We start from the raw sequence: 15,562 nt of genomic DNA, 5'->3' as shown, positions 1-15,562 counted from the left end.
CATAAGCGAGGCAGGATCACCTATTTCTGCACAAAACATCACTTTGACTTTTATTCAATTTTTCATTTCTTAATCGGTATAACAGTATTTTACGTAACGTGTAGGGTAAGAAATGTATTATGCACGAGCGAAAAAATTGTAAGCACGAGCGCACGTAAGTTGCGTACTATACTTTTCCCACGATTATGGTGAAAAAAGCCAATATAAACCTCTATAACTAGATGGTCCCATTTCCATTTCCTATTGTTATTCTTAATGTCAATGTTGAATTTGTGACGTCTTTTAGCTGTCATCAAAATGCCCACATAATCTTCAGTCACGGGCTTATTTTTCCATTCGCCATGTCGTTTTAATTCCATTGTCACCGAGGAATTGTTGAAGCAATGACCTGTGTATTGCTCTGGATGTTCCAAATTTAAACATTTTGCAACGATTTTTGGTTGGTTTCCTAACTTGGTAACTCCAACCACTTGACGAGTGTACTTTCCATTGTGATAGTTTGAAAGGAGGCTCCATATACCTCTTACAAATGTCATAACAATGTCCAGAAACACTAAAAGAACTTTGCTGTAAACTTCGTTTCCCATGTTTTTCACATTGTGTACACTGTAGTTCAAAACTATTTTTAACTACATATTTGCAATCTAATTTCTTTCGTGTACTGTGTTTGAACTAGTCCTGTTACTTTGGACGTCTGTCAATAGTGTCACTTGTCAATCGTCAAAATCGCCAATAGAGAAAGAATTTAAATAACAAAATTATGCAGAAATAGAAAAAAATTCATACCTTCAGCGGTCCAATTGTCCTAAATCAATGCCACCAAATAATTTTTTTTAAGTATTTTGAGGTTATGTAACCAATGTTTAAAATCATTATTTTTGTAAAGCGGCATTTTTTTATTAAGCAAGGAAAATCGTAGGCCACTCGATGAAAATCTTATCGAAACACGATGTGTTTAATTCCTTTTTCCAACAACGAGGTTATGTTTTTCTTTCTTCTCTTTCAAATTCATGAATTTTTCATTATTAGAGTGTTTTTGAAAGAAGTATGAAGTCGGAAAAAACAATTTTAAAATCAAAGATGACAAGGTAAAATTAACCCCTATGCACGTACTTTCTACACCACTGGCAAAAAGCGTACTTGGAATGGACTTTTAAATCAGTGGCGCACATGCAATTTTTTTTTAATTTTATGTAATTTTATCTCCAAAACAAACTTTTTCTCTTAATCGGCTCAATTTGTGTCAAAGAATTACCAGACTCTTTTTATACATGCATTTCAAAAACAGCCTGTACATACAGCCGCGGACAAAAAATCTTAGACGTCAGTCATCTAATTGTCACATGATGTAAAACCCCTCTTAGAATTTGTAACCTTACTTTTTTGCATTGTCAATTTTGACAGTTTTAATTATTTTTTTCAAAATGGCTAGAATTTTCGGTGTTTTCAATATTGTAAGGACCTGACTAGATCAAACCACTCTGTACTAAAGAAACTATTCTAATTTTATCGGATTTAAATACTTTAGTCATGACAATTCTGAATTGACAACTTGTCAATCTTTGATGTTTTAAACGTCAGTAATGACAATGACAGTAATGCACAGACTACACTCATATTTTTGAAACGTCAGAACGTGTAAGATTTTGTGTCCGCAACTGTATATTCTATATTCATACTTTTGCTTTGACCTTGACGGCAAGAAATTACTAATTACTAATTACCATATTGTGTTGGTCTCAAGAGCTGTAGTTATAAACTCTTCTTCTGTGTCAGACATTGTATTAAACTGCGCCACAAACTGCGCAACACGAGCAATCGCTCTTTACACTTAAATTGTCACAACAATGCCAATCCACAAACTAAAGACAAACAAATTCACTAAAAATTAGATTTTTAAGGGAGTATGGTCGAGACAAATTGAGATGAAGTTTGTTCCGGATACTTTTTGAATGTTGCTAACTTCAGACCTTTCACGACAGTTGTAGTATTGGCAACGCTGCGAGCTGTCAACATAACCTACAAATTACATTTCCAGATTACATTTCTATTTGTTAATTGCTAGGATGTCTGAAATAGTTACGTTTAAAGGCAAGTGGCAGAAACAAAAATTTGCGGAAAAAGAAGATAAAAGTTTGACTGCTTGCCGCAGTTCAAAAAATCAATTATTGGCAAAGGATATTGTGAAATTTTTCTGGAAAATGCGATAGAGACGTTTATTGGAGGGCAACTAGTGCAGATTACGAAATTGAAAAAGAAACTTATTTCTAATTTGCAAAATACGTTTGCGACAACCAGGCAACGTTGCCACATTGACCTATGTAGGCTGTTGAAGTGCCAGATTCGGATTTCTTTATTATTTTAAGAAAAAACTGTACGGTAAAAATATATTTTGCAAATGCTGATTGTCTTCTTAACATCTAGACAATATTATGGGAGTTTTTTATGAAATTTTTATAAATTTTTATGAATTTATGAAATGTTTTCTTCGGTCGGCTTTAAATTAAAGTCCGTTTTTTCACTCTCCCACCACTTTACAACCGGCAACGTCGTCGATGGTGACTTTTTGGTGATAAAATCAAATAGGTTAGTTGCCTAATTGACAATTTGATTACACAAAACGGCCTTTCAGGCTGTGCCGAGTCTTTTCACTATTAAATCCTTTAATTTGCAATCCAACAGGCTGTAAAAGAAACGTTTTTAACGGAAACACTGCCTAATTTTCAGAAATGTCAAAAATTTGACAACTATTTTCTCACCAAAAATCTCCCTAGACAACGTTGCCGGTTGTAATGCAGGGGAAGATTGCGGTGTTGATGGTTTTAAAAAAAAACGGACTTTACCTCTTAATGTTGAAATTAACATGCAATTTCTTCCCTTTTTTCACGCGCAAAATAAATTTTTACAGTCAAAGTCATTCGATTGTCATTAAGTGTAAAGCATCCTTTATGAATTTCATTATTACTGTCACCTTTGACAGGATTGATTTAAATTTGCACGTCAGATAATTTGGCCGCGACAGTCAAATTTGAAGCTTCGAAATTAAAATTTTGGCATTAGAAACGTCACTGGCTATTTAGTTACCACACTTGCCAACTGTCACGTTTAGAATATTTTGTTTTCGCCAACCTTAGTAACTTTAATATTTTGGGACTGAATATTTTCTGGAATTTGTAACTTTAATTAAACTCCGCCCTCATAAAGAAAAGACGATTTGAATTTAACGAATCAAAGAATGGCAGGTCCCGTTTACTCAACACATCATAAATTTAATGGTTCTACTGACAAACATGTTAATTTGAGAGTTCAATTAATCGTGACATTAATTTTACTGCTGTTTCATCTTCTAATTTGTGGACATTTCTGGCCCGATTTCTGACAAATAATATCAGAATATATAAATGTTACAAAGTGAATTGGTCCAAAAGGTAAAATGTCGACAATAGTCTAAATTGACTATGCGTAATCAACAATTTAGAATAGAAGGCGTAAAAAATTAAAACCCACACCCGTGTACATATTGACAACATTTTCGGAACATGTGAAATCTTCAGCGACTGTCATTGTTTACATTTCTCACCCGAAAAATTTGGACTTTTCCGAAGAAATCCAGCCTGCTGTTTGCCTTTTTCGATCCGACTACTCTCGGCATTAATTTAATTTACAGGTGTCTTCTTTATATTGTTGGTATTCGGTTAGCCGAAATGATTTATTCAGAGCATGTCCTGATTGCCAGATTAAGCTACGGCTTTTACGCTTATTACATTTGCATAGCATGAGAGCTTTTGGCCGCTGCCGCCGCACAAATAACAGTTTTACTTCAATTTAATCTATATCAGGTAAAATTCTCCGACTACACAAATACTTGTACTAATAAAGTAGTTATGAAGACACGTCTTTATTCAGCTTTCACACGTTGATTTTCAACAAATTACTATTATGCTGTGTATTGAATAGAGCAAGTAGCTCATAAAAGGTTAAGCAAAAAGCGCGCGTTCATCACGATTTTGACGCAATATCAAACTATCGGGCATTGATTTCGGCAATCACGTCGGGTTGATACTACTATTAATTATTACAAGACTTTAAGTCGTGACGAGTCGAGAGAAACACCATTGATTCTGTTATTTACTTATATGGAGGTGATAAGAGGCGTGGAATTCCATGGGTAATGTTTCCGGGGGCGAGCTTTCGATACTGACAAGAATTGTTTAATCGATTTAGATGGGAGACTCGATTAGGGTGGATGACACCGAGAGTGCGCACTATCGAAGGATTCAAAGACTCTAATTGCGTTGAAATCAAAATTCTGTAAAATTAATAACAATTCCAATTATCGCGAGCATTGTAAGCGAGTGAGAAATGTGCAAATTTCTTGGCAATTAATTTCTCATGATTAACTTGATTACCGGTTAGTAATTACAGAATTCTTGAGATGCAGGATGGGTGATGAAGAGTATCGACACTTGAAAATTATTGTAAAAACCCAAACAAATTTGTCGGTGTCTTTGTACGCCGCTGTTAACAAAAAACTTGTTTCTTACAAAGAACAAGACGAAAGAATTTTATAGTCGATTAATTCACATAAATCTAACAGGATTGTGTGATTTTATGCATCAACAAAACAGAATTAGATATTAGTGGCAACTCAAGTTTTTATCGTGTTTAGCACGATTTTATTAGTCGATTATTTATTCCGGCACGTTTTTGGAATGTCAGAAAATGGGAAGATCGGTCTTCCTCCACCTTGTATTGAAACATATCTCGAGATCCCACTGAGAAGCAACGACAAAACTCGCGCTTGGGTAATAAATCAGCAACCAGCTTCTTAGCAGCTTAATTTTTCAATCGGGAAGTAGTTGCACCTCCTCGGGCGACTCGTACTGAGTTAAAATCCAGTCAGTCCGATCCAGATTGGTTCTTTTGCTTATGGTAGTCGCTGAACTCGGTTGCGACTTTTAACCTCCAAACGCTGCTTTAATTTTCTACAACTAATTCAATTTCATGGCTACTGCAGTGAAAGGAAAAGGATTTTGTGTCTTTTTTTCGCTACGTGGACGAAGAATATTGAGGCGGCTAATTAATTAAGTCGTAACATGGCGCTAATTACGAGGCTAGGCTATAAACAATGTACCAAGTGTATAGGACATGGGTAGTAACCCCGGCTCAACGCCATTTTATACCGCACGGTTGTGTTAACTGCCCAGTAAATTGTAAGCTTAACTGATTTCATACATGAGGAGTTATCACTTGAATGGGCATTGCTCACACGCAGCTCTTTTCAATTTGACTTTTCTATTCAAATTCATTCCAGTTCTAGTTCTAGTTCAACATTTACAGGCTCTTAAGAGTTTTTTAGGCGACTTAAACTAAAAATGGGATTTTTAGGCTTCAAAAGCGGCCTAAAAGTAAGTCTTTTCTGGCCGCAAACATTTTTGGCCGATCTATGGTGGCGCCATCTATCCATTGTTTTGCATATTACGTCAAGATACCGACATTACCCCCAATTTAATAATTATTTGGGTAAAATCAAATCGACAAACTGCTGTAAAGTGCAACAAAGACGCAGTCCTGCTGCAACAACATCAAAAAGAACATTAAACCTAATTCATACAAGTTGTGAAGCTACACATGCCGAAACTGAAAATGTAAATAAAGAAAATATGAACTTTTCTGAAGGATTAATAAGTATTTACAATTATTCAGTTGTTATAAATGATTAAATCAATAAATCATAAATAAAAATTAATTAACTTGTAAATTTAATGATGTCGCCTAAAAAAATCTTGTGTGTATCACAACTAAAAAGTGCCTCGGCTATTAAAAAAAGGCTCGGCCAAAAAATAAACACTTTAAAACACAAATAACTATTATTGTCGCCGTGTCTAGCAAGAAGATGGTGAAGCGTGTTATCTTAAATCTGGGACTTTTACATCGATTTTTTACTAATATCGATTTTGCCACAAAAACATCGATTTACAATACATACCTACATATACAGGGTGTCTCAGAACTCGCCCCCCCCCCCCGAGAAAAAGGGCTTATGGAGGCAACAATTCTGAACCAAAATTTCAAAACTATAATTTTTTAACTCAAAAAATAACCGAGATAAGACAAAAAAACTGTGGACACATACTATCATCCATTGGTCAGATGAACATTAGACTCTCGTTGCCTAGGAAATTGGGATGGCCTTTTACTCCACTTCTCGAATAAGCTTTCGGGATTGGTTATTAACTTTTTATCAGTTCTTGAATACTATTAATCTTAGTCAATTTTTGTTTTGAAATTTACCATCTGTATTGCTGTCGGCACACTCCCTTGCTCTCTGGGGCGCGAGTTCTGGGACACCTGTATGTGGAAATCTATCATAGATATTTTTTTTGACTTTACACTTGACCTTATAGTGCTTATCGATTGTTTCGAAATTCTAACAATTTTTGAAAAATAGGTTTTAGAGATTATTATCAGATATTTTAGTGTTATCTGAATTTTACCTACTATCCTTGACACGCTTATTGATTTCAAAATTTTTTGAAAAAAGACTAATTTTTGGATTTTCATTGTCAATTTTTTTTATTATCAAACTCTTTTTATTAATTAAGTGAAATTTGGAGAATTTACAGACTTACATTCGGTCAATAACTGCATCAACTTACAAATTGTGGATCAAAAAATAACAATTTAAAAAATTTTGACTTTTAGAGGGAACCAGAAAACGCGAAATTCAAAGGTCTTACTATTTTTGGCACGCATACTTTGGCGCGAGTTCTGGGACACCCTGTATTTTTATTTTCAATATATCATTAAAAATCGATAATTGCGGTTTCGATGTACATATGTATTTTATTTTACACTCTTGATTTTGGTGACATTTATAAAGAAGACTAGAATTTAATTTAAGGGAGTTATATTTTAGAATTTTGTTTATTCTTATTAATCTGGGATTTGTTGTTTTTATAATTTATTTACTTATTATTTTGTTTATTACTTAAAGTTTTTATTCACTTTTGTTTTTCTCGTATTTACTTATTATTTTGTTGCTTTATTAAGAATTTTATTTATTTTTGTTTTTCACAATAAACTATGCTATTGAGTTTTTTATTACTATTTTTCAAAATCGATGTTTTCTCCGATGATCGGTGATCGATGTAATTGTGCTCTTGTTGAAATTGGGTTCAACATCGATTTTTTTTACTTGATGTTCCCGGATTTTGTTTATCTTCATCTCGTTGTTAGACTTTCTTCCTTCAACTTGAATTTGTTTGGTTTGATTTTCCTTTTTACTCTTCCTTGACTTCTTCAGTCAAGAGCTTGAGCTACTTTCGGTTCCTTTTCTTCTTTATCTTTTGGTTTGCCCCTTTTTATAATATACAGGGTGATGAAAAAAAGGCTCCCATGAGTGATGGAAGACCATGTGCTTTTCTGTTAAACCATCTCAGAAAGCAAAGCACAGTTAATCTAAACCTACTCCAGTTTACAATATGATTTTTTTTTAAAAGAAAAATTTGGCAATACCACTCAACACTTTCTTTTTTTACACTCAGCTTCGTCAGTCTTCGTAACTAATAAGCAACTAATATTAAAAAATTTGCAATGAACAAAGCCAAAGAAATGGTGCTTTTAAAGGTTAGAGGACTTGGTTTAAAGCACTTTTTTGCTTCTTTTGATACAGAATCATTAACCTAAAAAATCTAATCCCTAATAATGAAATTGTTAAACAAATTTTAACCAATAGAGTTTGATTGTTTAAAGAAGAATGCTTCTATTTTAGTTAAAAAAGCACAAATTTCGTTTTGGTTTTCAAATTTGGGCTCTGAAAAAAATTATTTTCATCACACTGTATACATAGTAATAAGTCAAAGGACAACTTTCGCCATAAAGCCAATTCCTCGCACGCCACTGGAGTCCATACACACGTCAGTGGCACTTACATAACCCGCCATTTACGACAGCAATGCCTCCAAAAATCGCAAGTTTGCTCTTGTCGCTGCTAGACCAAAACCAACCTAGCAAAAACCGGAATGATCCCCCTTTGTTTTGACAAATCCCTTCATCTTGAAAGTTTCCCTTTTGTGTACCCCTTCCTCATCGTCTGGAGCCCTCGGAGTAATATTTTAATGACAGCGCATCCCGAGCAATCACAGAGTAAAGAACTCAAACGTAGCCTGATGAAACGCGAAGGCGTGAACTGGAGCGTTTTACAGAGCACGTTGCCGCAAAGGTGTCTCTACGTCGTCCTCGAGATCCTTGCGTCTGATCGTGTTGTACTGGGTGCGCCAGCCTCTGACCTGGTGAAGGAAAATCGGTACGGATTCAGTGTAAATTTGCATGGGCGCGCGGCCAATGTGTCGCAATGCGCGATCAGCCAAAGGTATTAATAAATGCTTCGAATACGTGCATTTCGCCACCTTGCACTGGTATCTATCTACCTTTCATAAACCTCGGCGGATTGGAATTCTAATTGGGTAATAACGATAAATAATGCCGTAATTGTTGTTTGCGGAACTCGGAGAGAGGAGGAAAAATAAGTTGAGGCTATTTTTATGGCGTATGAGTAACTCTTGTTTTCAATCAAAGATCGGATAATAATTTTAGCACCTAGAAAGTCCCAGTCAATTTATTTAAAATCTCGCTAGCTAGTCTGTTTCAATTCAAGTTACAATATTTAACACTTGTAACAATGCCAACTCAGTTCACCTCGGCTGCGTTATTTCAATGAAAACGCCGACAGATTTTGACAATGGTAAATGAAGCTCGAAAATGCTGGTATTATTTATTTTCATTTGCATAAAAATGAGCGATTTTTGCTGCACAAAACCCATTTGCTTAATAAATTTTTAATAATATGCTATGACTAACAACAATGTGCGCATAAAATTAACGAGTTTTATTGCAAAATTATTTATTAACGTCCTTTTGAAGATCAATGAAAGTTCCAGTCTTTGTTTTCTGCATGTTGGTAGTACCAAGACATCTTTGGCCAACACCTTTCAAATTGCGAAAATCTGAAAATATTCTCTTAAAGATGTTACAGTGTATTTTGAGCACACAATCAAAATATCAACTTTTTATAGTTCAAGGCGCCTTGTGTTTATAGTTTACTCAACACTTCCTGGATATTGCCATACCAAAGATACTTTCCATTCCAAGTCTTTGAAAATAGTTTTACGAACCGAAGAGTTTTCGTTTCTTCGAGAGTCGACTGTATTTTTCCAGTCTGCAGCTTGTTCCGCCACTGGAATAGTTCGCCGATAGTGAAAGTGAAATTCATTTCATTGCCAACACTTATAATTTTGCTCTTGAATAGAAATATCGTATTCCTTGTGATGAATGATGCAAAAACTTGACAAACAAGCAAGAATAAATAAACAAATACGTTCCACCTAATCGCGACATAATAGCACGTGCCCGCCCGCGCCCCCTTGAAACCAGTGGAACGTAAATATTTCAATAATTGTCTAATCCTCGCTAACTTCTCGCTCGCGATTCCGAAATAAAAGAGCATACGAGAAAATTACCATTCGAGTGGGAGAAGAGCGAGAGCAGGCCTCCACCTTCCCTCTCTTTCTTAACTTGACGCGGTGTATAAACATCTCGTTTGCAAATGCATACATAAAGACTGCATATAACTTACAGTGGCACTGATCCTTGTCTGTTTGCGACGTTGCCACGGTGCTTCAACTCCCCCATCCTTGTCTCTCTTGCGGGCGTCTGTCGCGACCGTGATACCATTCTTATTTTTCTCCCCTTCCACTTGTTTATCCGTCTTTGTCCGGCGCTTCCTTCGCAGTTTAACCTGTGATCAAAGTACGTATGAACCGCATTAGTTCCCCTCGAACTCTTCAATTCATCCCCCACCCTCGGTTCGGTTCGTTTTAACCGAAGGGACCTTACATATTGCATCACTGTTGCATCACATCCCCCCCACATCTTCGCGAAGGGAATCAATACGCTTTTCGGCAGGATTCGGCTACCACCGGGGGATAATATCGCAGGATCAGGACAATCGCGAGCGTGACGAGTGTCACCCTTATGTTAACCCCACGCCGCCGCCGCCGCCGCCGCAAATCAAACCAATCAACGCTACTTGACATATTTCGACGCCAGGACTAATGCTGCCCTCCATAAATAAAGCTCTACATCATTTTAAAATTTACGCAAAAAAAGGACAATGCGGAGACGGAAATGGAGGCGGTGCATTGACATCGAGAAATGGGGGATGTTAATTAAAAGAAAAAGCGAAAAAATTGCTGTGGAGGAGCTGGGATTTGAACCCAGGACTTTCAGCATGCGAAGCAGACACTCTACCACTGAGTTACACCCCCGATGCGATCTTGAATGAATTTCTCACAGTTAAACAGACCCGCGTAATTTATTTAAACAATATATTTTCTTGTTGGATTTATCGAGTTTTTGTTCCTCTAAATTGTTTTAGAAGATATTTAAAGAAATTCTCGTTAAAACGTCAAAGATGTCGGAGAAAAATATAGTAATAGATGTCACTATAGGTGATCCAAAGCCAGTGGCGTAACAAAGGTTGCATAAACTGCTGCCTTCTCGTTCGAGTGGCACTTTTTATGGTAGTTATGATTACAAAAAATTGGGAAAAAAGTCACGTCATGGGGAGAGTTTTTTATTCTTCCAAAGTCAGTCAAATATCACGCAATCTTCTAAATACATTTATCAAACTTCCAACCACCGAACGCCTTCTCAATCTCCTGCGCCACGCCGAGCGTCAGTCGATCCATATTAGGTCCTGCCACGACCTGAAACCTCAAATTAAGCTAGTGCTCGCGTTGTTCAACCTTACCTGAAGCCCAATCGGTAGCCCACTTGAAGTAAACGTAACAGGACACGTCGTTGCTGGGAACCCCAAAGCATTAAAAATCGATAAATACGAAGGATTCATGACCCTCCTCCAAATATCCCCATGAAAAGTAGCTTCACATGGACTCGTTGGAAAAATAAAGACTCCGTCGTCACCTAACAACTCAATAAAATCATCGCGAAGAGTCTGTAAGGAGCGGTGTATCCGTCTGATGTTCCTCGAGAAGAGAACGGGGGCTACACGAATCAAAATTTCGAATAAAATAGAGAAAGTTGCGTGGTCTGAAAGACCGATGATTTTCTTCAGGAGCTCCCAGAAGTAGTTAACTTCTCTATCATCAAAAACATTGTCCACTCCTTTAATGTGAAGCATGGTGATGTAGGAAAGTTCAGGGCAGTATTGCATCAAAGGAATGTCAACCTAAAATCTCGGAAAGTTGAAGATAAAAAAGAAAAAAAGAAAAATCACCTTCGTGCACTTGGTTTCACAGAACACGTCAAAGTGAGTGACTACTTTTTCAATAGCGGTGACAACATTTCTATTGAAACGCGTCGCAATGATCGCTTTGGGATCATCAATGTAGATCATCTTCAATTTCTTCACATCTACCTGTAATCAAATCAGTGTCGAAGTCTTTCAAAAAGGTAACCCACCGTCTGGTCTAACTTCAACAAGTTTTTCTTTTCAGGCTCTACGATAAGTGCGAAAAGAAGCTTCAAATCGGTGGCGTATCTCGCCAACGTCCCCATCGTGAAGATTTTCTCCCAGTCTTCTCTATTCTTGCAGTCAGGGTAGTGCCCAATTGACGACACGGTAGAGTTGGTGGGTTTGTGCCCGAAGATCCCACAGCAATGTGCTGGGAGTCTTACCGACCCTGCGACATCTGAACCCAATCCGATAAGAGACGCCCCACAACTAATCAAACTCGCCTAGATTCACACTTAGTGTTGGAAATTTAAAGAGTGATTTTTACCTCGCCACCAGAGGAACCCCCAGGTGTTCTCGTCGTGTCGTACGGATTCTTCGTCGTCCCTGTCAGCTTGTTTGTAGTCTCCCAGTTCAAACACAGCTCTGGGACATTGGAGACAAGTAGAGGAATCGCTCCCGCAGTCTTCACGTATTTGACGACAACCGCGTCTGTTGTGGCTTTGACTTGGTGGTCAATTCTACCAGCACTGTGTAACAAACCACTTAGAGCTATGCTTCCTTTGATAGTGATGGGAACTCCAAGAAGAGGGTATTTCGTTTCGAGTTGGTCTTCATCCAACCCTGACGATTCTACGAATTTATCGGCTTTGTGGGCGTCTTGGAGGGCCTCCTCGAAGCGGTCTTCCACCACGGCGTTGATAAGAGGGTTCACCTCGTTAATTCTTGCGATATACGCTTGGATGACTTCTACACTAGTGAGCTGTTTTTTCCGAATTCGATGCGCTATCTCGGAGGCTGATTGCAGCAAAATTTTGTTTTTGATAGGGGGGCATTTTTGGGGAGTTTTGAAAAGACGGACGATGGAAATAGGGATGTAAATTATTTCCACGACTATTTTGAAGGACCAGATGAGTATTCGAAAGACTGTTTCTAGGGCCATCTGTAAAATTATGCCAAGGTTACAGGATTATTAAACATTTACGATAATTGGGGAATTAAAAATAAACCAAAATTAGTTGTTATCGTCTTGAAGGTGAAGATATTATTATTTACATATCTACGACCATCAAATAATTCGCTTTAAACATGTTCGCTTTTAGACAAATAATGATGACTAGAATTTGGTCCGACGCACTAATGAAATTTGTTGGCTTTGATTGGACAAAATCCGTTTAGTAGTTATGACCATAACACAACGGTTTATCAAACGGGGCGAAGTGAGTCATAAAAAAATGTCAATTTATATTTTGACAATCATTCTATTCACCTAATTTTTGTCTTTTGTCTTTTGACATAGGTACTAGAGCTCATTTTACACTACGTTTAAGATTTATAAAAGCTGACATTTTTTTGTGTACCACCTAGTTACATTTTTACTTTTGTTGGGTTTGTTGTTGATATTTGAACTATTGGCAAACACGTCAACCTGACAGAAACCAGAAATTATTTATGATTTTCCACAAATTTAGAGACTAATCGCCAAAGTTGTTCGTTACATGAAGAGCTCTTCCTGTCTTAATATTGTGACTTTGGGTTGGGTGTAATGAAACTCCCAATGTAACAGCAAACGGGTTGTAATTGAACCTAATCCAATCGTGTCAGTTTTTAACACTTTAAAGCCTGGAATAGATTGGAGAGAATCTTACACTTCGGGCGCGAGTTCTTGCTTATGTGTTTACACTGTTTGCAATAAATACTGCAAGTTTCTCTCGCGAGAATCTGGTGAGTTCTGGCTTTTGCAATTTCTTACAAACCCCTAATTTGAAAGAACTTAAGCAAGATCAAAAATGCTTGTATCGCGCGAGAGCTTCCGCGAGTTCCAGAGAGTCAACTTGCAGCGGTAGTTACATTAGGAACAGCACTGTCTGACAGAAACTCAAGCGAGATTTCTCGCAAGTCTATTTCTGCTTTTGCATAAGAAGATGCACTGGCTGCAAGTAATGTTTAAATTATGACTCGGCTCATTTAGATTTTCAAATTAAAACCCTTACGTTGAGATGTCAATAATTGCCGACCGTTGCACATAAAACAAAAAGAATTTTCGAGATTTGAGATGTTCATAACGTCGTCTTTTCTTTTTTATGCAAACTCATTCATTAGTTCTACTCGCTTTGTTTCTAAAGTTACGAGCAATTAAACGAATCCAAAACGGTCAACTCGTAGTAAAATTCGGAAAAACAAGTGTTTTATTTACAATTTTTGTATTTTAAGTTATTCATAAGTTCGTTTTTTCCATAATTTTCTTCCTAAACCATTAAAAGTCTAATTTACACCCAAGAATTTTTAAAAAATTACAAAGGAGAGTGAATTGATGACAATAAGCTCCACTTTACCTCATTCTAAACAATGCACATAATATTAAAATTTCTGAATATGTTTGCGCGTGTTTCGCTCTCTGAAAAAATTAAATTAGTCTGTCAAAGAATTTAGTGATTTTTATTTTTGCATTTAATCATAATCAACATAATCTCTGTCTTGTAACTTGTATGTTTTGTATTTTTTTAACATTTTTCATTGCGAAAAATTTGTTATACCTATTTCATATTTTAGTAAATGGTCTTAGGTAAAGCATAGTATGACACTCGCATGTTATAATAATCCCATACATGGTCGTATAAAAATATACTATAATTTTAAAAATCGTTGAATTCGATCCAAAAAAAGTTATCCACAGTAGACTATTCAGTCCTTTGCTTCGATCATAATTTCTTGATAGTTCATTTCAATGTAAATAGCACATTGTATTTTAATTACATAAGCACCGTGAAAACCTGTTGCTGGCTGCCTTCTTAAAACTCAGCTATTCGTTATTAACTCTAAAAACCTTCAAATGCGGTACAACGTGCAATATGAGAATTGGAATTTGGCATAAAACCGAAAGAAATTAGTATTAAAGTGAAATTAATTACGTTTCGAATACAAGGTGAAACTAAACATACCTGAGACACCAAAAATACTACACCGACTTTTAAGTTACATATTGATAAGAAACTGATAACTTGTTTTTACATTACTCATAGTAAAATTAAATTTATTGAGACATATTTTATCGATAGATAAGAAAAGCTACAAAAATTGATAAATAAACAGTAATAATATAATGATTATAAATAATAATAAACACTGCTGACACTAATCAACATAAAATTGTATACAATTCATACGAAAAACTGACCTGAAAATATCCAATCGCACCGTTACTTGACTTGAGCGTCCACTGAACTGAAGATACACGTGGTAAAGACGCTAGATGTCATGCGTGGTGTTACCTCGAAATTTCTCTTGACTTAAGTATGAACAAATGACGGTATCAAGTCATAGACTTGCTTTATAAAAATGAATTTTAATTGTTTATTGTTGAATTCACGTCTTTAAACGTCGGTTTTGTTTATGTTTATTGTGTAACCAAAAATAATAATTTGACGCCACAAAAATTGTTATTGCAGACATGGTACCATTTGTCGTCCGGTCTAAGCACAAATTCGAAAATAAAAAAAAACACAAAAAGTAGCTTTACGATTAACCAGACTGTTTTCCAATTTCTCGAAAACTAATTCGGTCGATTTTTCGCTTATTTTCGCAGCAAACTATTAAACTATTGGTACTCATTTTACGCAGATTTTTACGATAATCCAATACTGAACGATATGTTTACCTAATATCCATTCACAAAACATAAAAATCAAGTTACCTTTGATTTCTGTAAAATCAGAGTGTACTTTTCAATCATCATTTCATGGGACTGTACTTTGAAGTTTGTTGTCAATGTCAGTTCAGTTTGTTTAATTTTAGTGTACTTTACAGAACTTCTTAATGTCTTATTGAATCTTCCCAATGCAGAAAGTATCTATTTCTTACGCTTTCTTGCAGAGTGAGTCGAAATTAAAGATTTTATTTTGAAATTTTGGCATTATTATTGTCAAATGTCCATTTGGTTACCAATCTCACCAAATGTTCCATTTAGGGTTATTTTTTATCGCCAACCATAGTAACTTTTATGTTTTATGAATGGATATTACGTCATTAAATAATCGAATTAGAAGCGTTTAAAGTCTCAGATATTGAATTTTTAGTTTCTATATG

At 36.0% G+C, this 15,562-nt stretch overlaps 1 protein-coding gene and 1 non-coding gene across 3 annotated transcripts; both read right to left on the bottom strand.

The window, feature by feature from the left end:
• Positions 1-10,256: 10,256 nt before the first annotated feature.
• Positions 10,257-10,328, bottom strand: TRNAA-CGC (transfer RNA alanine (anticodon CGC)). Its single transcript has one exon. It is a non-coding gene; the product is annotated as a tRNA-Ala (tRNA).
• A 308-nt stretch (positions 10,329-10,636) lies between these two features.
• LOC148172282 (fatty-acid amide hydrolase 2-like) lies at positions 10,637-14,985 on the bottom strand. 2 transcript variants are annotated; one of them, XM_088039448.1, is made up of 6 exons: positions 14,655-14,985; positions 11,805-12,419; positions 11,485-11,760; positions 11,300-11,440; positions 10,814-11,251; positions 10,637-10,769 (listed from the first exon to the last, which is right to left on the bottom strand). In XM_088039448.1, the coding sequence occupies exons 2-6, from the start codon at positions 12,417-12,419 to the stop codon at positions 10,674-10,676; spliced, it is 1,566 nt and encodes a 521-aa protein (XP_087895574.1). In that variant the 5' UTR covers positions 14,655-14,985; the 3' UTR covers positions 10,637-10,673. The 2 variants fall into 2 exon arrangements, with proteins under 2 accessions (XP_087895574.1, XP_087895576.1); XM_088039450.1 differs by lacking the exon at positions 14,655-14,985 and adding an exon at positions 14,419-14,628.
• Positions 14,986-15,562: the final 577 nt, after the last annotated feature.

Source organism: Gnatocerus cornutus, chromosome 6, assembly GCF_029298725.1.
Source record: "Gnatocerus cornutus isolate USDA-ARS CGAHR chromosome 6, icGnaCorn1.1, whole genome shotgun sequence".
Lineage (NCBI taxonomy): Eukaryota > Metazoa > Arthropoda > Insecta > Coleoptera > Tenebrionidae > Gnatocerus > Gnatocerus cornutus.
The sequence above is the reverse complement of the archived record's forward strand: the minus strand, read 5'-3'. Positions and strand labels throughout refer to the sequence as shown.

Excerpts from the sequence above, each read along its gene's own strand:
- LOC148172282 (XM_088039448.1), bottom strand. The coding sequence starts at position 12,419 with ATGGCCCTAGAAACAGTCTTTCGAATACTCATCTGGTCCTTCAAAATA. Across the intron at positions 11,252-11,299 it reads GTGAAACCAAGTGCACGAAG|GTTGACATTCCTTTGATGCA; the intron begins GTGATTTTTCTT and ends CCGAGATTTTAG. Across the intron at positions 10,770-10,813 it reads GGCTACCGATTGGGCTTCAG|GTCGTGGCAGGACCTAATAT; the intron begins GTAAGGTTGAAC and ends TTGAGGTTTCAG.